Here is a 25,346-nt window from a genome sequence, read left to right as displayed (position 1 = left end):
ACTGGTAGAGGTGAGGGACAAAGTCACATGAAACATCATTCCAGGAAGAAGGAACTGTCAATGTGAGGGCCCTGAGGTGGGGAGCGAGGGGTGGGGGGTGCCCAGCAACAAAGACAACAGTGTAATTGGAATGGAGCCGATGTCAGTGATCCACAGAGGGCCTACCATGTCCCAGGCACTAGGGAGACAGGAGAAGATGACAGAGCTGCACCCTAGTCCCTAGGGGGACACCCAGAGTCATTGGGGAGACTCAGCAAGTAAAGCAAAGAAAAATCCAAGCATTCCAGAGCCTGGAAAGAGCCCTGAAGGAAACACCAAGGGAATTGTGCCAGGACAGCCTGGCTGCAGAGGGGCCAGTTCAGACAGGCCAGGAAGGTCTCTGGGAAGGATCCCGCTGGGCAGAGAGGTGGATGGAGAAATGCTTCCGGACACACCCCGGGTCTCCGTCCTCACACCAGCCCCTGGAGAGGTTGGCCATGACTGCCATTCCAGGGACATGGAGGGGACCTCCCAGATGTCACACACATTGCAATTAAATAGTGGAGCAGAGAGACAGCCCAGGTCTCTAGGGTCCAAAGTCTGGATGAACTTTTAATAATTCTGTCTCTTGGCTTCTTCTGGATTTTGGTAGGTTTCCACCTCTGCCCTGTTCCCTTAAAAACTCCATTCCTGAGCCTCAGAGACATTTCCGGAAGACAGGAGCCACTTTCATGGCTTGAAGAGAGGTGGTGGGTCTTCTGGTCTTGACAATGAGGCCTCTTGGCCAGCTCAGTTCATCACAGCCTACGGTGACCCGCCAGCCTCCTGGCTGCTCCAAGACCTCAGTTACCCCACATGAGGTGGGGTGCAGTGAATCCTACAATGTCTAGCTCAGACTGAGGGCTCCACAAATAAGTTTCCTCCTGTCCTCCATCCTCATTCACCACCTGGCAAAGGGGCATATATGCTTCAGAGAACAGAGGTGTGACCTCTGGAGAAACAGCGGAGGTCATCACCAGGACCCCTCCTGAGTGAGGGTGGTCTAAGCTGGCTTCATGACTTTCCGGGGCCTAGCCACTTTGCTTTAAATGGTTCCTTCCCCAGAACAAAATATAAAAAATATATTTTGTGATTACGTTGGTATAACTATTAATTAGTTTGCTAGGGCTGTCATAACAGAGGATCACAGGCTGGAAAGCTTAAATAAGAGAAATTCACTCTCCCACAGTTCTGCAGGCTGGAAGTCCAAGATTGAGGGCCAGCAGGCTTGATTTCATTCATTAGGTTTCCCCTCAGCTGTTCTCACTGGTCTCTCCTCTGTGCTCATCTCAGCCCTAATCTCTTCTCGTAAGGACACTGGTCACACTGAATTAGGAGCCAATGACCTCAAGTTAACCTTAATGACCTCTTTAAAGACCCTACCTTCAAATACAGAGACATTCTGAGGTACTGAAGGCTAGGACGGTGGGGAGGGGGTGGTGGGGCAGATGTAGAGACACAATTCAGGCCAGAATTTAATTATCTAAATATATTACATATACATATGTATTAAATGTTATGTTTGACCTAAAAGCTCATTTTGTCCCCTTCTGCTCTCAACAATAATTAAAACATATTCACAGGCCCTAAGACCCCTGTCCTCCTGTGCCTGGGGAAGTCAGCCCTGACCAGATGCTCACAGACCCTGCTCCTCAGGAGTCATCTGGGTACTGGGCTCTGAGCTGGGTCAAGGGGAGCGGCTGGAGCAGTCAGAGGATGCTGCTGCACTGCTGCTTAGAAAACCTTGTCCTGATTGGAGCGCGGGAATGTTCTATGAACATCCCAGACAGAGCCAGCGGCTGGTCCCTTTGGGGTGGAGGCTTCTGCCAGTACCAGCCCAGGACCAGGCAGCACTGAGAGCTGCCCCATCTTTCTCAGCTGTTCTCCTGACCTCTCTCAAGACACTCTAGTCAAGCATTCACCTGCACACACTGTCAGAACTGTACTTGTTGACCGCCAGCAACCTCCACCAGGCCGTTCCTCGCTTCTCAGCAACGTTTAGTTCAGAACTTCCCTCCTCCTGTGGCATCCAGGGTGCCACATTCTCCTGGCTTCCTCCCCATCCCTCCTCAGTCTCCTCTGCCGGCTGCCCACCTTGCCCCTGGCCCCTTGACATTGGAGGGTCCCAGGCCTGAACCCTTGGTCATCTTCTCTGCCGCCCCTGAGGCCCTTAGTAACCCAAACCAGAATGGTGGCCATGGCTCTCCTTACAGGTGTGTGTCTTGCCATCCACCTCCTCCGCCAGAATAGCAACTCTGCTGTGAAGACACTTGTTTTGTTCATGAAGGTATCTCCTGACCTAAGACATTGGCTGTCAGGCTGAGTGTCCCATAAATATTTGCTGAATGATGGGATCAATGAATGAGGCCGCATCCCAAACACCCTCCCAGTGGGACCTCAAGATTTCAAAGTGTATTTACTTCCTTCCATGCCTGCGGGTTCCTAAGTGGAGAGGGGATCACAAAAGGCTTGATCCTAAAAAAGTGTGTTTTGAGGCTGCCTTTCGCCTCACACTCCCTGGCTGACCTGGAGTGCAGTTTCCTTGTCTAAAGGGAAAGAACAGCTACTTCCACAGATGTGACAGAGATCCACTGGACAGCGTCCTGCATGGGGCAGACAGCATCGCCCCAGCCCCTTCAATGACAGAGGGTATTTTCCATCACAGCCTTGTCCTCATCTGTTAAACTTGCAACATGTGGCAGTGATGACAGACCTGCACATGGACCTCCTCTCACCCAATCATGTAGCAGGAATTCTGAGGAAAGGGAGGCAGGGCGACTCCATCCCCGTGGCACGGGCAGATCACCTGCAACTCCTCCAAGTTTACTCAGCGTCGCGTTAGTGAAAGTAGGGAGAGCAGGACCTGAACTTGAGACTGACGCCAAATCCCAAGACCTCTGATTGCCTGTTCCAGCTCATGTCTCTACCTTCCTTCTCTCTCCTCCTCCTCCTCACCAACCCAACCTGCCACCAAGTAGTAAGGAATCTACCTGCTAAATATCTCCTGAGTCATCCACCTCCTTGGGGCCAGCCAGCTCCTTTCTCACCATCCTAGGATGTCTCTACACTGCAGCCTGGGGGAACTTTCCAGAACATGAAGCTGACCAAACCTCTCACTGCCTAAAATCCTTCATGGCTCCTTGTTGTTAAGCTCAATGTTCCGGCATGTCCCACAAAAGCCTTTGAATTGAGCCCAGACAACACCTCCAGCCTTGTTCTGCCCATGCTACCTGCCCTCTGTCATATTTACCCACATGCCTGTCCCCCTGACACCCCCTGGCTCCCTGAGAAATAAGGTATGCCTGCTGACCACCACCTGCGTGCCAGTCCAGTGCCTCACACACAAGTAGTTATTTGTTAGCTTGTCCACAATATCTCCCCTCCTCCTCCTCCAGTGACGTGGGACTGGTTGACCACTGTCTAGAATGGTCTCCCAGCACACAGAAACTGCCCATGCCCTGTGAATACCAGAAGGCTAAACACGAACACACATGACAGCACAGCCAGGCAAGAGCACTGACAATTCTGTGCTCAGAACCGTCCTACTCCCGCCGTGTCCAGGCTGTGTTGGGGCCTTTGCTGATAAGAGAGATCCCAGCTCCCAGGTGGACTGAGCACCCCGGCCCCTTGATCCCTTACCTTCAGCCTCAGCTCCTTTCTTCTCAAAGGCCACACGCAGACGCTCGAGCACCACACTGTCACTGGAACCCTCCACCCGGACCTCCTCATCCAGCACCCAGAACAGGCCTCTGGCCTCCTCAGCACCTCCTCCAGCTGGAAGGCGGACCTGGTGGGAGATTCAGGGGGCAGTGAAGGGCACTGACCCTGATGGAGGCCAGTCCTGGATCTTCTTCCCACCTATAGAGTCAGGGGATCTGAGGCCCAGGCTTCATGGCTCAGGAGCACCAGCCAGGATCCAAGCTCCTGCTCACACCCACATTCCCACTCACCTCCGGACTCTCAGTATTGAAATCACAAAGTTCTCATAACAGCCTTGGTTCCAAGGTCTGAATCCCATTCTTGTTTTCATGTGCTATGTGACCTTGGGCAACTTATAGCACCTCTCTGAGCCTCATTTCCTCATAGCAAAATGGACAATGGCCTCAGAGGACTGTAGTGGGAATGCAACACAGGGAAGGTACTCTGTAAACTACACATTTCTAGATACACACAGGCAAAACACAAAAGGATCCATTCCAGCCATGTCACTTCCTCACAGAGGTCTTTGTATTTTTTTTTTTAACTAAAATCTTGAGGGGATAAATAAAAACAAAAATAGCAGCCAAAGAAAATATTACAAAAGGTGAATGTGGTTCAATACCACAGCCACAAATTTTAAATCCAGCTACAAGTGCCGGGGACCATCTAGGCAACCCTGCAGTTTTGCACACAGGAAACCCAGAGGGGTCTGGGGCATTGAGGGGCTTTTGAGACCCCACAATGACTCAGCACAACCAAAAACAGTGCCAAGTGGCTGTGGAGGGTATGTGACACCTAAGGGGACCACAGTTCCAGGAGGGTTGAGCAGAGGTGCAAGTCTGGGGTCAGCGCCAAATTTCAAGTTCTCCAACCACCAGTGCTCCTATCTCCCAGTCTCTGGTACACACAGCACCTCTGTCTGCATAGCTGGCCTTTCCAGGCAGGTGTGGCTGGGGACTACTGGGCACTGGCAACCTCAGCTCAGCCCATGGACCCCCAGACGTGTCCTAAGACACAGACTCAGCCATAGAACAGAGCAGAGCATCTCCACCGAGATTTCAGTATTTCCTTCCCCAGGCTATGCCCCCAAACCAACTACTGAAGAATCTCGGAGTGGTACAAGGAGATGTTTTTCTTCCTATTGAGGTGACAACACTGTATTAGTTGACAACACTGTATAGGTTTCAGATGTACAGCTTCTTGTCTCACTGACTGCAAATTTCACACCATGCCCACCGCGAAATGTCCAGTCACCATCTACCACCAATCAGTTTACAGAGCCTAGGGATTGTTTTTGTTTTGGTTGTATTAGTGGCTTCAACAATCCTCAGTGATTCCAGGGGCAGAGAGCTTGGAGAACTAGTAGCTTAAACACTCAAATCTGCTGGCATTTCAATCAAAAGACATCATGGCAGGCGAGAGCCTTGGTTTTGGTTTACTGGACTCATGTTACCTGGGAGGGATTCTGATCCACAACAGCCACAGTGGTGCCTGGGGAGCGCTCTGGGAGATCAAACTGTACAGGAACACCTTCCTGGAAAATCGTAGGAATTAAAAGTCAGTTTCCTCAGTGAAAGAGTGGGGAAGAAGTAAGACTTTCATCATCCCTTAGCCTTTTTTAACTATGCTTTTAATTGTAGTAGCACACAATGGCCATCTTAACCATTAGTTTACTGCACAGCTCAGTGGCTCTAAGTACATTCGCCGTAGGCCACCATACCCACTATCTACCTCCAGAGCGCTCTACATCCTCTAAAACTGAAACTCCAGCCCCACTTCCACCCCACCCCCTCTCTCCCAGTCCCTGCAACCACCATTTTACTCAATGAAGTCAGCTTCTCAAAGTATCTCTTCTGAGTAGAATCAGGCAGAAACTGCCCTTCTGTGCCTGGTTTATTTCACTGAGCATAGTGTCTTCAAGGTTCATCTATGTTATAGTATGTCTCAGAAGTCCCTTCCTTTTTATGAGTGAATAATAGTCCATTGTGTGTGAACCAGTACTGAATACACCACATTTTGTTATCCTTTCATCCATCAGTGGGCACGTGGGTTGCTTCCACTTTTGGCTCCTGAACGACACTGCTCTGATCATGGGTATACGCGTATCTCTCTGATATCCTTCTTTCAATTCTTTGGGTTTCCTGCCCAGAAGTGGAATTGTTGGATCATGTGGTAATTTTTTTTTTTTTTGAGACAAAATAGTGGTTTCCACAGCAGCAACACCATTTTATATTCCTTCCAGCAGTGACCAAAGATTCCAATTTGTCCATGTCCCTGCCAACACTTGTTATTTTCTGGATTGTTTTGTTTTGTTTTTGTTTTTTACATACACATATAATGGCTACTCTAATGGGTGTGGAGGGCATCTCATTTATGGCTCTAATTTGCATTACCCTAAATTAGTGCTTATTGGCCATTTGTATATTTTCTTTTGGAGAAATGTCAATTCAAGCTCATTGCCCATTTTTTAATCGGCTTTTTTTTTTTTTTGCTTGTTTTAATCATCATCCCTTAGTCTATGTGTCCAGAAAGATCACAGGGAACAATCCAGTAGCACCCCAATATTGCTTATGATGCAGAGTGGTCTGCAACCCTAGCAGGTTTTATCAGGAACCAATCATTCAGTCCAAATTTCTCTAATATTCACAGAGTGCCTAATAAATCTGGACTGAGTAGCGGGAGCTGGCAGGAGCAAGCATCAACTAATTATAGCTACAGCCATAACAGCTGCCATATAAAAGTAACCCGAAAATTCCAGAAGTATCCATCACAGTGCTGTTTGTCACAGCTTAACTGTGGAAACGGCACAGAGGTACAACCGAGAATTGAGATAGAATCAGACATAACCAATGGAATGTATGTTTACTGAGAGTTGTAAATGGAAAGAGGAAATGTGAATAAGGTAATGCTGTGAGGAAAACTGCAGACAGCAAAATTGTGTACACAAAAGGCTCGGAAATCTGTGCAGAAGCCAATATCTGGAAAAATGATGGGAATAAAACATAGACAGCAGTAACAGTGGTTGCCTCTGGGTTGTGGGCTAAAGTAAATTGTGTTTTCTGCTTCTTGACACTTATATGCACTTTCCAATGTCTAATAAAGAACACGTATTACTTTGATAATCAGAAGTAAGTGAAATATCATGGAGGACAAATATGATAGCTGCTCCCACATATTGAATGCCTAGTACAGATTAGCCACTTACTATTCTACTTCATTAAATGCACGAAACAGCTCCTTTAGGCAGTGTGGTAAAAATGATTATAAAAATAACCTCATTCTCTCCCCTTCCCTGTATCCAGCTCTTTGCACAGAAATACTGCATCTTCTTCCATCAAGAAGCGGAACTAATTTCCCTGACCTTGAGCCAGGGTTCGGACTGGACTTGCTGTGACCAATCAAACACAGCAGACGTGACACTGCTAGATCCAAGTCTAGGCTGCAGTGCCCCTGCACATATGGGCCATGAGAACAGCCAGGGCTGGCCTGCTGGACACCCTGGGGGCAGAGCTGAGTCACCCTGGCCAAGGCCTGCCCAGATCAGCTCATAGCTAGAGGACCCCAGACACATGATCCAGCCCCTCAAGACCATCAGAGCCATCTGCCCCACCTGCGTCTGACCACAGGCAAAGAGCTTCCTCAGCCAAGACCGGAGGAGCTGCCCAGGCAAGCCAGAGACTTGTGGGCAAATGGCCCGCAAACCACAGGGCTTGGGGGTAGTTTATTATGCACCGTTATTGTGGCAAATGGCTGATGACACAGGAGTATTTGTTGGCAGAGGTCATCAGGGTGAACAGCAGTTATCCCACGAGCTGAACCTGGACAAAGGAGGGCTCCTCAGTGCCTCCTCTCATCCTTGTACATCACACCCACTGTTCCCACAGTAGGAGCCATTTCCAAGAGCACAGCCTTGAGAGTAAGGTGTTGTGGAGACTGTGTGGACTGAACCCCATCAAGGCCTCTGCATAAACTTTTAAGACGCTGGCAGGAGAGTGCAAAGATCTACACCTCTCTCGTGCCGCCCCCAAGCCAGCCTTGTAAGAAAGTTCCCTTGCCGATGAAAATCATTCCTACCAATCTGGAGTGGTGTGCCTCTTTCTGTGTGCCTTCTTGCCCTCTGGGTACAGGGGCAAGCTTGTGAATCAATAGTATTGATGTGTCTGTTTTATATGTGGAGAAATCGGGGTGACTTTCTGGACGTCACACAACTAGTAAGTGACACAGCTGGGTGAGACCCCAGGCCTCATCGCTGTCTCATTATCATTTGAAGCATCATGTTGATGCTTCCATGTTTATCGTTATATGGGCTCCCACCAAAAATATGACCATAATTTCAAAATCCATATCCCTCTGCTAAACAATCAGTCATTTCTAGTATTTTTCCATTAGCACTTGCTGGGGTCAAAGAGGTCTCCTTCAGGGAAGAAGGAGGGACTAGATAAGTGGGGGCCTCTGGGGTGCTGGCAATGTTCTACTTTTCACCTGGGCGGTAGATGCATGAGCACAACCAGAGTATAAATCCATGGAACTGAACACTTCTGATTTATGTACTTCCCTGTGTGATGTTATATTTCATCTTAAACTTTTTTTAATAAGAAAAGAAGTTCTGGCAGGAGCATGCCCGTGCAAGTGTCCTGCTTCATACATAGTTCTTGGCGGGGGGTGACAAGTCGCCTGCTCCTCCTGGAAGGGGACCCGCATCTTCCGTTTTGTTGGATATTGCACATTGGAAGCTGAAGGGTGAGGGGGGTGTGTGCACACCACTGTTTTCACCCAACAACAGAGTATGAAGGGCATTCCACAGTGGGGGAGATGCAGATGCTAAAGGAGGATTGATGTTAATGGGGGAGGAGCAACAGGTCATCCCAAAGAATAAACAATGTCGGGAGCAAGGCCCAGCAAGTTCCCCACAGTTTCTGGATTGTAGGGTTTAGGGGATCATGGATAGAGACAGGCTGGGATTTTGTTCGGTGGTGGTATAAGCAAGATGAAGCCCAAGATACCTGCAGGGCTGGGCTGCCCCCCTCCCTGCCCCACCTCCGCTGAGCCGAGGTGAAGGCCCACTGCAGCCCTGGCATACCTCCCGGTACTGCTCCAGCGTGGAGACAAAGGTCTGCTGGTGGAAGAGCAACTGCAAGCGCTCATGGGCATAGTTGTGGCACAGCTCCTCGAAGGTGGCCGCTCTGTCCTTGCTCTGGTGCCGGGGGTTCTGAAAGCCTGGACAGTCCACCACCATGATGGAGGCCATGGAGAGGTGGTTGGAGGAGAAGGATCTGGAGAGAGGAGAGAGGCCCAAGATGACAGAGCATCTGAGGGCTCCCACTGGTCTGAGCCTCCCATCCCCCCAGGGAGAGAGAATGAAGACCCCAGGGGCTGCGTCAAGAATCAAAGGACTTTAAGTTTGGAAAGTGCTCCTGTGGCTACAGCAGGGTGTCAGGAAATGTTCTCTCTCCACCAGGCCCAGAGTAGAGAAATGACTTGCTTAAGCTAACACTGTAAATTGGCTATAAAGTTAGGACCATAGCTTGCTTTTCTTTCCTCACAGACACATTGAAATGAAAAAACAATTTTGTTCAGTGCCTCGGTTTACAAAGTTCTTTCAAGTCATCACCTCCTTGGATCTTCTTGAAAAACCTATCAGGAGAACAGAGCAGGGATTATTCAGACCAAAATGTGGGAGATAAGAAAGTTTGGAGACAGTCACATGTAGGTTTCAACTCTCACTTGCCATGGCGGGGCTGTGTGTCTTAGGGAAGTTGTCAGATCTCTCTGAGCCTCAGTTGTGAAGGGTTAATGGTAGAGGCCAATGCAGAGGGCTGTAGTAGGGAGGGTCGGATGTGATAAAACATCCAGCCCTCTAAACACGCTGGGCCCCTGGTGAGCACGCAGGGAATGTTATCTGCTATTATTAGCGTGATGGGCTGCAAGCTTTGGTGACCTGTAGCTGAGCTCTTCCTCATTACTTGCCAAGGATTTCCATCTGTAAAATGGAGCAATGTGTGAAGATGAAGTTAACACTCAAAAAGCCAGCATTTTCTAGGTGCTCAGTAAAGGTAGTGGACACTGCTATCTCTGCACTGCCTTGGGGTGGACTCCATGACCGCAAACCAGGAAGCAACCACCCTCTGCAGGCCAAGGCTGCTTCCTCCCCTGGCGGTTCATCTTCCAGCCCCTGTGCTCCCTCCTCTGAGCGTGCATGAAGCCCTTGCCTTCTAGATAATGTGTCTGCGGTCTCAGGTGGTAATTACTCCAGCAGCAACAGAGGGAGCTGATTCCATGTCCGCAGTGATGATGGCAAACCCCAGCTGCTCTGTTGCTATGCACCAGCCTCGTCTTCCCCCCAGGATGTCGGAAGCCTAATTATGCCTCCTGCTTTCTCTGAGGAGGAGGGACGCCCTTTCCTTGGCGTCACTCATGATGATAGGAAACATTAGTTCCCAGTGCCCGATGCCCCACAGACACATATAAGACACGCCCTGGCCTGCTCCAAATTCTACCCTGATTATTCCCCATTCCCAACAGGGAAAGTTAGAAAAATAAATGGATGAGAGCAACATGGCTGGTAAGGGAAACTTGAAGGTATGAGTGGGAGTATAGCCTGGTGTTTTTTTTCCAGCTCCAGCCCTCAGCCTTACTTACCTCATCTTTAAAATGGGCTGGTATGAATATTAAATGCCACAAGGAAAGTTGAACATAGTACAGGCCCTGGCCCTTGGTAGGTACCCCCAAATTGTGAGTTTTAATTGTTGGTATTTTATGAGCACTAGTAGGAGGAGTTATTTAAATACATTATCTCTTTGAATCCTTAGAATGGCCCGGGGGCACAGAAGATAGAGATATTTTACAGATGCAGAAGGAGAGGTCAGAGAGGAGAGGTCAGGGTGACTGAGCCAGTAGATTGGCAAGACGGCACTTATATCAGGTACAAAACCCACACTCACTCCAGTTCAAAACCACTCATAATGCCCAGCAGCTTTGTGCCCCACCTCGCTGGGGTACTGGCAGGGGTGGACTTTGTGCCCAAGGAAGGGCTCTGTTACCTGTTGATGAGTGAGACCACAGCAGCAAAGAGCTCTTGGTACAGGCCCGAGGCCATCCCCTCCACACACTCCACGCCTGTCATCTTGAGCCCTAGAGAGGGAAAGGGGAAGGATCACATCCCACGGTCAGGACCTTGTGTGGAGGACTCACTCCAGAGGCTGAAACTAAGCAGCTGCTGACACTAAGCAGCCATGCTTTCGCAGCACTGACCACAGTGCATTTTCACTTATTATTACAATGTGGTTGCTTTATTGACCTGGATCTCCCCCGCCAATCTCCCCATCGCCCCTGAGGAAGGGGACTGTCTTTGGGTTTGTTGGCACTCAAATCCTCAGTGTCTGGCACCATAGAAGGTATTAAGTGAATGCTTCTGTTCCCTCTTCCTGGAGGTAAATTTGGCAATATTCTAGCAGAAGCCATGAAATGTTAATATACTTGGACTTAATAATTTTACTCTTATGTTTTTATCCCAATGAAATATTCAAAGAAACAAAAATTTCTGGGTCTATCTGTTTTCCTGATTGTTGACTAAATGGGCAAAAGTCACTTTTTGGAAACACTTTGAATGTCCAGCAACAGCAAATGGGTTAGATAATTTACAGTTCATTCATACAAATGCTTAAAATCCAGGTACAGAGGAATGTTGAATGAGGAAAAGTACCAACCTATAATGTTAGGAAAAATGAAAATCTTAGAAAAAGATCATTACACCTGTGATCTTAATATCGTTTAAACGCAAACACAAACACACACACACACACACAAGTAAACACATACACACATCTCTCATTAAAATAGCCAGCCTTGATTATGGTGCATTGAACAAAGAAGGGTGAAGAGAGAGGGTTCAATGTGCACGCACCTATGCACACACATGCACACACATTTGCAGACACAAACACCAAATGTGCGCGCATACATATCACACATGCAGCAACACATGTGCATACCACACATTTACAAACATGTTCAAGACACACATAGCACCTCATGCACAGAATTGGAAACTCAGTTTCCCAATCTGCACACACTAGTGCAGGGAGAAGTAGTTGTGCTTATATATTCCAGACAGCCTGCTGAAGCCCCAAAGCATTCCCCATCCTGCCTTTAACTCCACCCCCAACCCTGCCCATTGCTAGGCAACCCAGAGACTCCCTGCATCTCTCCTAAGCCTACTGGTCCCTTGCCTCTCAAGATCTACCCTCGAGACCTTGGCCTGAGAGGGTGACTCAGCCTCACACAGTGGTGCATGCTTGTGTTGGTGCACACACGTGTACAGTGTGTCCATGTACATGCAGGCGGCAAGTGTCTCAAACACACGTTCATGTGGTACAGTTGTGAATGTGTGGTGTGCACATGTGTCAGTGCATGTGTGGTGTGTATCTGTGTGCACGTATGGTGTTTTTGTGTCTGTAAATGTATTGCATAAGTGTGTGTACAATGATGTGGTGTCTGCATATGCCTCTGCACATGGGTGTACATATGGTATGTGCCTGGGTGTGTGTATAGGTTTGTGTGCTGCGTATCAGTGGACATGTGGTAAGTGCCTGCATGTGCATCTGTTTGCTGTGTATCTGTGCTGTGTGTGCAGTTGTGCATGTGTGCACGTGTACATGTGTGGGTGTGGTGGGCATGGGGTGTGTTTCGGAAAGGAAGGTATCCATAAGCTGACTACAGCTCATACCTGCACCTGAAAGGAAACCAAAAAGGCCCTTGGAATCCAAGTGGCATCAGCCATCCAGCTGAAGTCCCTAGGAGGCAGAGCAGCACTGAAGATACAAAGTGACCTCTAAAAAATGGGTCCTGCAGCTGCTCAGGCCAAAATCCTAGAAGCCACCCTTGGTCCTGCACTGTCCCCCAGGGCCCATGGCTTCATCTCTGTTTGTAAACTAACCTTAAACATGTCTACCTCACCTGTCTCTACCACCACTTCCCTGTCCAGCCACCACAATCTCACCAGGGTGACTTTTTTTCCCCCTCTTTTTAAAATATTTTATTTTATATAATTCTTACATCATTTTTCATTTTTGCACAATGTATGCATTTTCATCTTGGTTATAGTCCCCATACAATTCCCACCCAGGGTGACTTTATATTCCCACCCAAGCAGTCTCTCTTCTCCCACTCAGTCCCCAAATTTCTCTCAGGCTGAGCTTCTTCACAAATAAGGCAAATCATGCCATCCCCTGCTTATGCCCCTCTGTGGCTTCTCACAGGTCTGAGGACAAAAACCCTCATATACAGACTATTCTATGAGCTGATCACTGCCCTGCTATCCAGACACTTCTCATACTTTCCACCCAGCCACTGGGGCCTACCTGACCTTATTTCTGTTCCTCAAACTGAAATGTCAATCTTCCCTCTTCAGAGTAGGGTTCAACAAACGTATTATCTAGTGGAAGCAGCGTCCCCTCCCCACAACACAGCTTCCAGCACCTTCATGACCATTGGACAGAGCTAACTATGTGGCCATCATCACTGTCTGTGGGAGCCATGTTCATTTGCAGCAGCAGTGGCTTCCTTGCTCTTGGAAAGTCTACACATAGTGGGCCTTCAATAATTCCTTAATGAACAGGAAAAATGCTGGGTGTCCCCAGGAGCTGGCCAAGTGGGACCCAGCCCACACCAAGAGGCAATCGTGTGGTACCTGAGCTGGACTCCTCATCCTCAAGGCCCCGCCGGCTTGACCCAGATGTCACTTGCTCGATGATCTGTCGAAGGTGGTGCTTGAAGGTGGCTGTGTTCAGCTCCTCATACTCGCACCCCAGGGCCTCAGCTGCGTGGTTTGCCCACTCAAATCGCATGAACTGCTTCCGACCCACTGCAGGAGGGACAAAGCGGAATTACAGTGGTGAGGTGCTCAGCATGGGTAGGTGTGTGCCAAAGAGAAACTCAAAGAATTTCCAGCCTGCAGGTGGCCCATCCTGAATGTGGAGCTTGAATAACTGGCCAGGCCGGGGCCCTTAGGGATGACTCCTGGGCAGGGGCCAGTTTTCCAAAGAGACACATTTATCTTACTTCCTTGGCACTTGTACTGTTCACTTTTTGAAAGCAATTAAAAATACTATTATGGGCACACTCTAAATGTGGAACTAGGGGATGGTTAGAGAAAATATGATTTCTCCCTGCGATCATTTACCTATTCTTCTACCCAACTGTGACCACTGCCAGCTCCCTACCGACCCACTCAACTACCTACCCAGACACACATCCAACCGTGTCCCTACCCTTCACTTCATATGTATGGGGCTCCTTCTGTGACAGACACTGTGTTAGCCTCTGGGAAGTCAGTGATGAGCAAGACAGACAAAGTGCCTGACCTCGTGGATGATCAATTAGGAGAATGAAATGACAGACAAGTGAACAAGTAGACAAAATCAATAATTTTAGGTGACAGAAATTGTAAAATTCTTCCCCCCTAAAGAGAAAATAAGACAAGATGGTGAGACCAAGAGAAACTTAGGGATAGGCTATGTATTAAACATATATATTTTTCATATATATGTTTATATACACATATGTTGGTCAGAAGCTCCATTTGAAGGTGATATTCAAACTGGGTTATGAAAGGTAAGAAGGAGATGGTCATATAAAGAATCAGGGAAGAGCCTTAAGATGTATAAGGAGTAGGCAGTGCAAAGGCCCTGGGGCAGAAACAAGCATTGTATGTTAAACAAATGTCAAGAAGGCCTACATAGCTGGAGTACATTGCAGACTGAGTAACCAGATGAGGTTAAGGAAGCAAAAGAAAGACTCTGCACAGTGGACAATGCTTATAGTCGAATTTTAGTGAAAAGAAAATGAGAAACAGCACTATGGATTCGTTGCAATTCTTTACTACTACTACTACTACTACTACTACTGCTACTACTACTACAACTACTAGTACTAAATATTCACAAGAATCCTAGAAAGAGTACTATCATTCTCATTTTATAGATGAGAAAACTGAGTCAGAGAAGTCACCAGAAATCAGACTGATACTAAGTGGAAGAACTGAGTATATTACTCCCCAATCCATCCATCAAATACCACCTTTGGAAAATTTGCCCTCTTTTTGTGACCCTAGATAAAACCTTCTAAATAGACTCCCTTATCTTTCTTACATTGTGAAAGGAAATGTTACAGCACTGCTTTTGATGAGAAGCCATTATCACCTGTCATAATTAGAAAGTAGAAATAAATACAATATGAGCACAAAACTATCATTAGAGTCTAATTAGATACAGTTACCTGGGAGCCTGAGGTCGTGTCTCTCTCTCTGTTAAAAGGGCCATTAACAAGTATTAGGAGAGGCGTTAAAGGCTATTAGCCCTGGAAGAGACCTTCTTCTTGTGATAGGGGTTGAAAGTGAATTCAATAGCACAGAACTCTCCAGGGGGTGATGGCCTGTCCCTCTGCTGCCCCATCAACTCTCTACTCTTTAAAACAATCCACATTCCAAGTGCCATGACTTCTACAGCCTCCTGAGCTAAACAGAAGTCAAAAAAATCCCGCAGTGGCTGGTTCTAGAAAGAGGAGCGGTGAAGGAACTCATCTGGACTAAATCCTGCCTGACTCAGGGGGTCACCCCAGATGTGACTGAGCAGCATCCTGTAGGTGAGATCCAAGTGGGGGGACACAGGGAGCTCACGCAGGCCCACACAGAATCCAACCCCATGGGTTGCTCTGTCTGTTTAGACACGCGTAGAGGTCAAAGAAGAGGCATAGAACCTGTTGGCTCAGCACCCCGCACCAGCCTCTCTCAAAGTCAGGGGCCAAGTTGTCCATGGATTGTCACCTAGGTTGGAAATTGCAGCACAAGTGAGGTTGTCTTGCTCAGGTGACCCCTCCTGCAAAGGCATTGTTTCAGCAGCGAGCACAGCCTCGAGCATGGAGCATGCGTCACAAGCCAGTCGCTGCACTAGCTTTCCTGGGCCTTGTCTGTTTACTCTCATAAAAATCCCTTGAGATAGGACAGGAGGGAGAGGAGGTCTAGTTTTGTGTCCGGGTGGGGCAGGAATGAGCAGCGTCAGGATTCCCGACCTGAGTGGGGACATCAGACAGTGCAGTCGCCACTGTTGTGCACGCACAGAGGCCTGTGTGGCCCCTGCTCTGTCCGGAACAGAGCTATCACCAGGAAGGGCTCAGTAAATACTTGGAGAGTGAGGGATTAGATGATACAAAGAATCAATAAAGGAACAGAATGCTTCTTGCGGATGGCGGGTCCTGCCCACTTCCCTGCTCCTTTTTCCAATGTTTGGGAGCCAGAACCACTGCATTCCCCTCCCTGCAAGGAAGCAGCCCTCTGAGCCTCAGAGCCGGCCTTCTCTATCAGGAAAGATCAAATAAAAACAAGTCAAAGAGGGAGAGGCCACAAGACAGATGGAAACCCACAGATGGAAGTCCTGGGCTCCTCCAAGGACACTCCCAGGGAGGGTGTGGGTTTTTCCCTTTTCCTGGCCCACTCGGAGGAGAGAGCATACTTCTTACCACCCACCATGAGGCCAGGAGGCTGTGCTCAGAATGACTCCAAAGTGAAATGCAGAGATCATTTCAAGGGTATATATTTGATAGCCAGTCACGCTATTGCTCGAGTGGGAAAGAGGACCCCGTGGCAGGTGGGCCAGAGTCCAGGTCCGCATGGGCTTGCACCTGCATGATCTAGGGACCCTCCACATCTTCTTCAAGCCTCACACAGAACATGTGGAGTTGACCAGCAGGAGCACTCCCTTGTACCCCTCCTGCCAGCCCCCTCTGTCTCACCACCCAAGAAAGAGAATCAGAATGCAAATACCTGCCAGACAGCATTACAAAGGGAACCCAACTATCCTCACAGCAGCCAGCACTTGCTGTCCACCCACCAGGGCCTGCAATGGGTAGAGCGCTGCACTCCTACTGCCTCGCTGAGTCAGCCCTGAGGTCAGTATTGACATCTGCACTCGGCTCCTGAGCCTCAGAGGTGATCTTCCAGGGTAAGGTGCAGAGGAAGGACTTGGGCTCAGGCCTCCTGACACCAACACACTGGATCCTAACCCCCAAGCAGTGGGGCCTCCCCGTGTAAGGGAGTGCCATCTAAAGACAGCCGAAGGCAAAGAGTCAAGTCCCCTTAAAATTACCCTAGAGAGAGTCTCCTAACTCACCCATGATGGACGGTATATGGCAGCACGTTTCCACAAGCCCAGCACATCAAGCCTTCCCTCCCCAGGACACCAAAGAGAGTGGGTGACTTGCCTTTGGAGCCGTGGGATAGGAAGAAATACGGAACCACCAGCCTCACATGTGTCTCTGTCTGTGTGGCTGGACTTACATAAACAATGCAAGGATGATAGGACCATTCACCCTTAAATCTGTTCTATATTTTAGAATTACTTTCAAATTCCAATTCTATTATTATTCTTAGCGCAAATGGTCTGTGTCTCAAGCCATGGCCTGGAGGATGCATGTCTACTCTGAGGGGACAACGGACTGCTGCGAGACCTTGGCTGATCGCCCTGCTGCTGAGCATCATTAAGCCTAATTTTATAGAGGTTACCGGGAAACAGATTGAGAGAGTGCCCTGCCTGACGTCACACAGCAAGTAAATGGCTGAACCAGGGCTTGAATCAAGGTCCCCAGTCCTCTGTCCCCTGCCCAGGCCAGGAGCACTGCTACCCCATATATCCAGTTTTAGACTTAGCTTGAGCATACATGTGACTCTCGGTCAAGTCAAAAGAAACAGGGACAGACTTCAGATGGCAGTGTGAAACTGTTTTGGTCTTCTGAATTCTGTGCAGAGCTTTCAGAGAAACATGGGCATGTCCTCAAGTGCATGTGCTGGAAGTGCTGCTGAGGTGGAACCAGAGCAGAGCTGTGGGTGCTCTGCCATGTCCCCAGGCCTTTCTGTGCTTTCTATTATTGAGGATGATCTTATACTGGCACTTGCTCTTGCATAGGGCAGCCTAGAAGTGCCACAGAATGAACATACCCTCTACCAAAGACTGAAGAGAAGTCCTTCCAGTGGGGTACATGTTCTATACTGCCCCCTGGAGGCCCCTGCAAGATCCATTCCCAGTTGCCCACAGTTGATGCTGCGTTGGTGATACAGCCATGGTGCCAGGCTTCCTTCCCTGTGTCCCTTCCTCACGCCCCTCCCGGTTCAGCCTGGGATCATTTCCCATTGAAGTGATGTCTTACTCTTGAAGAGGTCTCAGCAAATGCACCCATCCGAGGTGCTAAGGTGAAGAGAGGTCCTCAGAGGCTGACCACACTTAGCAAGTTTGGCTTGGTTTGCTCTTCAATCATTGAGACCAAGAGAAGATTCTCTGGGCACAGCTCTTTCTCTGCATCATTGTCTACTCCTCCAAAGCCATCTGTGTGTTTGAGGGGAGGCCTGGCTCCAGCCAATGTGCTTACCAAGGGCACAGCGGAGTCAGAAACTCTGGGTGGGGAAGGTGTGAGCAGGGAAGAGCAGCCACACAGCTGGGGCTCACAGCTTCCCAAAGGGGCTCCTCTTTGCAGTCATTCTGTGGGATGTACAGCAGCACCACTTGAAAAAGGATGTATCCTGTATCATATCAATTTGGTCACTGCTCAGTGAAACAAGTTTCTTAACTGCAGGACTCCCCAGAGCCTTCATAACACAGCTTTAGAATCTCCAGAAGGGGACATTCTGTTTAGACTTATTTGGCCTCAGAATGCTTTTATGGCATATCTTGCAAGCTGAATGTCCCACAATTCTCTAGTTTAGAAAATTCTGGATTTAACTGAAATAAACCACCAGACTGCAACCAACAAGGTAACCCTGGAACAACTGCCTTAGCAGGGTCACTTGCCCAGTAAGAGGCAGGCTGGGATTTGAATAGAGAGAACAACCAAAGGAGATCACGGGAGAAAGAAAAAAGAAGGAGCAAGAGAAAGTAATGGAACTGCAATTCACAGATGCTTAACTCTACCTGCAAGGCAGACTTTCCCCTGTGAGCTCAACATGGGGGAGGGAGAGAGAGAGAGAGAGAGAGAGAGAGAAAGAGAGAGAGAGAGAGAGAGAGAGATAAAAGGGAGAGAGGGAAATAATGACATGGCTGTTGCCCCTGTGCACCCTGAGTCAATTGGTATCTGTCACTGAGCCACCTGCATTTATTAGTCACCAAGTGACTTCTCCTTCCAACAATAGCCATGCTATTGCCAAATTACTGAACTTCATGTAACATACTTATAACACTAATGCATCCGGTTCACCTTTCCTCACAGGGAGGTTCAAAATTCTGAGGCCTGGGGGGTAAAAGAAAATCCTGAAGGGCTATAAATGATACAAGACCAGGAAGAACTCCAGTGACAGGCTGCCTGGGTTCAAATCACCCAAAGCCAGGTGAGCTTGGGCAAGTGGTATCACCTCTTTGAGTCTCAGTTTCCTCTTCTGTAAAATAGGTATTTGCCCCCAAGGAGTTTTTGGGGAGAGTCAATGAGGTTATTGTACACGTGTAGATTGCTTCACCCAGGACCAACTCGATAAATGTCAGCTCTGAGATTTCCACCCTTAAAGGAGACAAGTGAATCAGGAAGAGAAAGCGCAGGAGCAAACTCAGTTCAGGTAGCTTTCTGCCCAGGGACTTCCAGCAAAGTTCTATTGGCGAGACCATGAAAAATGCAAGCCTCTTAGAGGCCAGAAGCCAAACCGTCAAAACCCTTTCTGTTTCTTTTAACGCTTGCCTGTTGTTCCTGTCCCTAGACCCCATGCAGTCCTGCAACCAGCACAGATTGTTCCACCTGCCTGGCCTTAAAGAAACTTGCTGTCTGCCCCAAGGCCTTTGCCCCTCCACAGTTACCGCTCCTTATAAGGTCTGGTGACAAGCTGTCTATAAATTGCTGCCACTGAGTTGTTTATAATCTAATGTGAATCACTGCCCACACTTGAACAGCTGGAAAGACAATGCATAGACCACATTCCTCCCCCATGTTCTGGGGAATATGAGCAGATATTCTAGAAAATGTGGGCTTGATGGCCAAATCAGATGGAGCAACAACAGATTAAACCCAGAAAAACGGATGCTTTCCTACAGGACTTCTCAAATTTTGAGCATGCCAAAGTGCACCGGGAAATTATGAGAAGGGGAGCATGGGATGGGGTCTCCCAAATGAATGTCATCAAGAGGCTAGAAGGAAAGGGCTATCATGGCACCTTCGGGGTGGTGGGGAATTGTGGAAAGAACTGGAGCCTGCGTGTGCAGACCACTGCAGCCTGGCTGCGAGATGTCAAGTTGGAGCTTTCACCTCCCTGAGTCTGTTTTCCTATCTGTAAAATGGGGCAGCTCCTCTCCCAGAGGGTCATTTTAAGGATGAACCAAAATGCTGGATGTGAAGTAGGCTGGGGGTCTCCCCAGAGGAGGTGACCAAGCTGATGAGCAGAGTCCTTGGAGTGGCCTCAGTTGGAAGGCGTCACTCGGGGGAAACAGCAAGAGCGAGAGCTCAGGGGTGGGCCCAGTGGCAGGTCCACGAGTGACTTGCCTGAGCCGCACAGTTAGTGAAGCAGAAGCCAGCAGAAATCCAGTGCTGGCTGGGCCCCAATCCATGCCCTCTCCACATCCAAGTGTCCCCCCTAAAGTCAGGCTGATCAGACCTCAGCCTATCAAGCTGTCCCCTTTGAAGCTGTTTCCTGGGACCTGAGGAAAGCCCATAATAACTGGCATCTGCTGAGCGCTCACCCCATGCCTGGCCTGTACCAAGTTCTCCATGTCACCGAAGCAACTTCCATGTGCAAGGTGTGATTATAAACTCCATACTGGTGACTCCGAGGACCCTGCCATGCACGTGGCATAAGGCAGAGGGGAGACCTTAACAAAGCAGCCCTCAGGCCAGAATTGGGCTCCTTCCCTTTTCAAGCTCATGACTGCAGGTAACTCACGTTACTTCTCTAAGCCTAAACTGACTCACCCATAAAATGCTGCCTGTCACAGCTATGAGGATTAAATGGAAGAATTGCGCAAAGGATGTCAGTCAGCCTGGCAGAGAGTGGACTCTCAGTAATTAGTAACAGATAATTATTCCATCATCTTCTTCTTCTTCAGTTATTAGCAGTATATTCTCTGAACGGCGGGTCCAGGACTCACATGGGTACTGTCATGATCCACCTCCACCTCCCCTCTAGTGGTGTCACTGGTGATCAAGGCTGAAAGACCCAGGGGAGGATTGAGTCCATCCACATTAGACAAGTCCTGTCTCCTTTCTGGGGCTCAGTTTCTTCATCTGTAAGAAACTACACACCTACTCCATAGTATTGTCAAGTTAGCAAAGTCCTAAGAAATAGAGCCTGGCACACTGTCGGCACTGGCTAAATGGTAGCTGCTGCTATAATGTATGGGAAACAGAGGCTGAGAATGAGAAATAGAGCAAGTGAGTGCTCAGCCAATCTGGAACCTGGTCTCCCAGGTGTCCAGCCCACCCCCCACCCCCTGCCCAAACCCCCAGGCACAGAGCTGCTAGCAGTGGTGCCTTCTAGCATCGGCCACTTCAGGGTTTGTTATTTTTTTTAATATAATTGTTTACATCCCAGAGCAGCCATTTCAGCTTAATGAATGAATTCAATATGCTCAGAAAATGCAGAATAAATCCTTGCCTGTGGCCCAGAATAGGCCTGGCTGTACCAGCTGCTGGGCAGGGAGCCAAATCACCAGCTGGGGCAGGATGAAGGAAGCAGGGCCTGCGGGATTAGGAAGGCAGGCGGGTGAGATGGGGCTCAGGAGGTGATAGGCCTTGGGGGTGCTGGGTCCAAGGACAGATCAATGAAGCCTCCAGCACCCAAAGCAGCAGATTAATCCTCTCTTAATCAAAGCCTGTTTCAATCTTGAAGCACCAGGGAGCTGCCCCTGGATGGGAATACAGAGGCCCTGTGCCTTGATCAAGCCACCACAGCTTTGCTCCCAGAAGTTCCTCTTCCTGGAGCATCCTTCCCAATGTGGGACTGGAGGTGTGGGATGAAGGGAGAAGCCCCTCTAAGTAGTGGCGCACTGGCCTCAGTCTTTCAGAGCCCTGCATGCTTCATTTACAGAAACAGACATGAGTTCAGAGAATAGAGAGGACAGTCCAAGAATCTGTTAGAGTAATAGACCAAGACAGCAACCCCAAAGTGAGGCAGGGGGTCTATTTAAAAATTCAGTACACATAGAAGTCCAACTTTGCACCACTTGGAGCTGTGTGACCCTGAGTTAGTGCCTTCACCTCACTGAGCCTACAAAGAAAAAGACAACCGCAGTGCCCACCACATCTGCTTGTGAGGGTTAAATGAGCCAACCCGTGTAAACACCCAGGTGAGGTGAGCTGGGCTTCACTCTCTGAAATGTTAAACCTGGAGCCCATTCTTTGACCCAGGAGTTCCACTTTCAGGAAATCATGCCGCCAAAGAGCTCACTCATGTGCATGACTTCTACCCACAGAGATGTTCACCATGGCATTGATTATAACACCAAAAAGCAGGACACGGCCTGCATGACCATTAGCAGGGGACCTGTTCCAGCCCCTGCAGAGAAAGAAGAGTAGGAGCATCACCCTGAACTGACCTGGGAAGCAATTGAAGACCCCGTGATATGAAAAAAGGAAAGAGCAAAGAAATGGAGGTGGCGTGAGCCCATTTGTCAAAACATCCAACCAATCCACCCACCCACCCAGCTACCAACCTACATATTTGTTGGGTGCAGAGAGAGAGCTAAATGCAGTTTTCTGAGGCCTAGAGATAAGGCCTCTGGTTCAGGCTACAGGGACACAGCTATGCCTCCTTCTGGTCCTGATCTGCACTGCAGCAGGCTCCATCCGCTGCTGGAAGGACTCCCAGAACTCAGTGCATCACCCGTGCCTCTTCTTGTGAGTCTGTATTACTACAAATCAAAACACTTAAAAGCAAAAAAGGCCCAGCCTCGTCAGGACAGTGGAACTTTCCTATATGGGCCTGTCATGGTGGACACACGTCATTATAAATGTGTCAAAACCCACAGAATGTACAGCACCAGGAGCGAGCCTTAACGTCAGCCGTGGATGCTAGTTAATTATAGTATCTCAATGTTGGCTCACCCGTTGTAATAAACAGCACCTTTGCACCTTAACAAGAGTCACCTGTAAGGCTGAGGGATCTGGGGTGGGGAGGGACCTCCTATTGATACTTTATATTCTTCCATATTGTTTCCATTTTTTATAGGAAGACACCTTTATAGGATTACTTGTGCGCTTATTTTAAAACAATAAAAATAGTAAAACACTTTGCAAAGGGCTTGGCTATATGGAGATGGCTTTATGTTGAGAGCAAGACCCCACCATTTCAATTCCACTGGCCTCCTCCCAGTCTGGGGAGTGTGGGATCACCTCTTCCTATCCTTGAATGGACTGCCCTGGCTGTGGGATTGTGGGGCGTCCCAGCAGAAATCAGGGGGGTTGGGCCCTTGTCGTTATTGTTATTGTCTCTCCTTCCTGCAGGCACCTCTGGGTTCCCCGAGTCACAGCCCCATCCATTCAGGGACTGACATCTTTATTACTCAGGCAGGAGCTGCGGCCGATTGGCAGCCCCCTTCATCACCCCATTACTCGGCCCCTCCTTGGGTTATATATGGACCCGACTGTGTCATATATTCAGCAACAGGGTCAGCAGCAAGTAGACTGGCAAATTTAGTAAAAGACAAATAAATTAAGCCTCCCGTTGGCCTTCAGAGAAGAAAAGCAAAGCAACATGGCTGCCAAGGCAGCATTGCTCATCCTGGTGGCTCCTTTGGATTATGAACATTATTATCATTTTTGTGAAGTAAAGAAGAGAGTGGGCAGAGTGACACATAGTCTTGGGTTTTCTAGGGAGAGAGTACAGCATCTCTAACAGTCACAGGACCACGGGGACTGGACAGGATTAAAGACCAGCCCAAGTCAGCCTTGTGGGCTCCTAAGCTTTGCCAGCATCAACTCTAGGCAATCATCATCATCATCATCATCATCATCATCATAATAGTAATAATAATGACATGCTTAAATTATCTATGTGAGTCTCCAAAGAACCCTTGGAGGGGATGCTATTGCTACCCCATTTTACAGATGAGGACACTGAGTCTCAGAGGTCAAGAGGGCCTCCAACACAAAGCAGGACAATGGAGATGAACACAGGTCAGCCTGGTCCCAAGCCCACATCTTAAGCCTCTATTCTGCACTCTCCTGCCTCTATTCTGCTCAGTGGGTTTCCTAGTGGAGGAAGAGAGAGTGGGGAATAGGGTGGAGATTAGATGGAGCTGAGGCAGCGGTGCTTAGGACAAAGATAGAGGTCTGCACAGCCATGACACAGTCAAGGACCAGCCAGCAGACAGCCTCAGAGAGGAGGAAGGCAGGGCCTCGGGAGAGGGACTGATTCTACTCTTGGCTCCACCACATGATGCCGTTTGACTTTGGCAAAGTTGTATAAATCTCTCTGGGCCTCAGCATCCTGAACCACAAACTAGGAATTCCTTCCTTTCCTGTTTGGGTTGCTGTGAGAATTAAAAGAGATCACAGGTAAACTGACGCCTAGTCCCGGGCTGAGGGACAGAACAGGGACACTCTGAGAAGATTCTGTTCATGGAGGTCATTTCACTTTCACACAGCCAGGAAGCCCCAAAACAGAGAAATTATTTCTTGCTGCTGAGAAGAAAGGGCACAAGATCAAGAGTCCGGACTAGATTCTGGTTCTGAAACTGCTGTACATTTGTGCCTTTTAGGCCAGGGGCACACCCTTCAAAAGGCTTGGATTCTGCACCCCCAAATGGGCCTAATGACCTCACCCAGCCCACCTGACAGGCAGGTTTTAATGCCAATGGAGACAACAGACAGAAAATGGCCTGTGGAGAAGAGAAGGGCAGCAGCTGTACCTTCTGGGTGCCAGGCACCAGGCATCCTTTGTGGGGCTAGGACAGCTGTGGGAGGTAGCAGGTTATTGTCATTTCACAGAGAAGGAAGCCCACATTCCAAGCCAGCTCTGTCCAATTCCAGGGCCCTGCTTCCCTTTCTTCCTCACTCTCTCCTTATCTAGTGAGCTCCAGAGATCATCATTTGCTGCCATTTAAAACACAAGAGGCCAGCTAATTGTTCCGTGGGCCCCTTTTTGCCAAAGGAAAGAATGCAAAGTTGCTGAATGGTTGCCTGATAGCTCCTGGGGGCTGACTGGAGCATGAGCCCCGGTTAACAGCAAGCCAGCCACAATGTCAAATCACCAAGGCTTTCTGCTGGCAGTGTGGGGCTAGCCCCCAGGGCCCCAGCCACTGTCTTCCCCGGGCCCTCAGGAACAGTGAGCCTGAGGGACAGAATGGTGTGGACACCCTCTTACAGAGGGAGGAGAGGACAGGGCCATCTGCCACCAGAAGAACACACCTTCAAACAGGCCTCTTTATAATGAACCAACCAATCCAGGAGCCACCAGGCCTGAGCGAACCCAGAGTCAGAGGAACACTGTCACCTAGGGGAAGCACCAAGATAGCTCTCAGCTGCCTTCTTCCCCCTCAGCAGACGCGGCTCAGGAGAGCTGTGAGACTTGGCTGCAATCACACAGATAATAAATGGCCAAGCTGAGATCTGAACCCAGGACTGGCTGAGTCCAACAAGCTGTCCTCCTGTCCCAGCCACATCCTGAGGGGACG

The 25,346-nt window shown here is 48.9% G+C and overlaps 1 protein-coding gene across 1 annotated transcript in view; it reads right to left on the bottom strand.

The window, feature by feature from the left end:
- The window catches only part of MYO18B (myosin XVIIIB), a gene marked incomplete at its 5' end in the record, with an annotated part of 234,879 nt that overhangs the window by 158,541 nt on the left and 50,992 nt on the right, over positions 1 to 25,346 (bottom strand). The window contains 5 exon segments of the mRNA XM_054694681.1: positions 3,658 to 3,805; positions 5,171 to 5,251; positions 8,798 to 8,990; positions 10,758 to 10,848; positions 13,406 to 13,579. Coding sequence (XP_054550656.1) covers positions 3,658 to 3,805; positions 5,171 to 5,251; positions 8,798 to 8,990; positions 10,758 to 10,848; positions 13,406 to 13,579 — 687 coding nt within the window.

The sequence above is a fragment of the Talpa occidentalis genome, unplaced genomic scaffold, assembly GCF_014898055.3.
Source record: "Talpa occidentalis isolate TD23 unplaced genomic scaffold, MPIMG_talOcc4v2.1 talOcc4.14, whole genome shotgun sequence".
Taxonomy (NCBI): Eukaryota; Metazoa; Chordata; class Mammalia; order Eulipotyphla; family Talpidae; genus Talpa; species Talpa occidentalis.
Note: the sequence above shows the minus strand (reverse complement) of the source record. Positions and strands in the feature narration are given on the sequence as shown.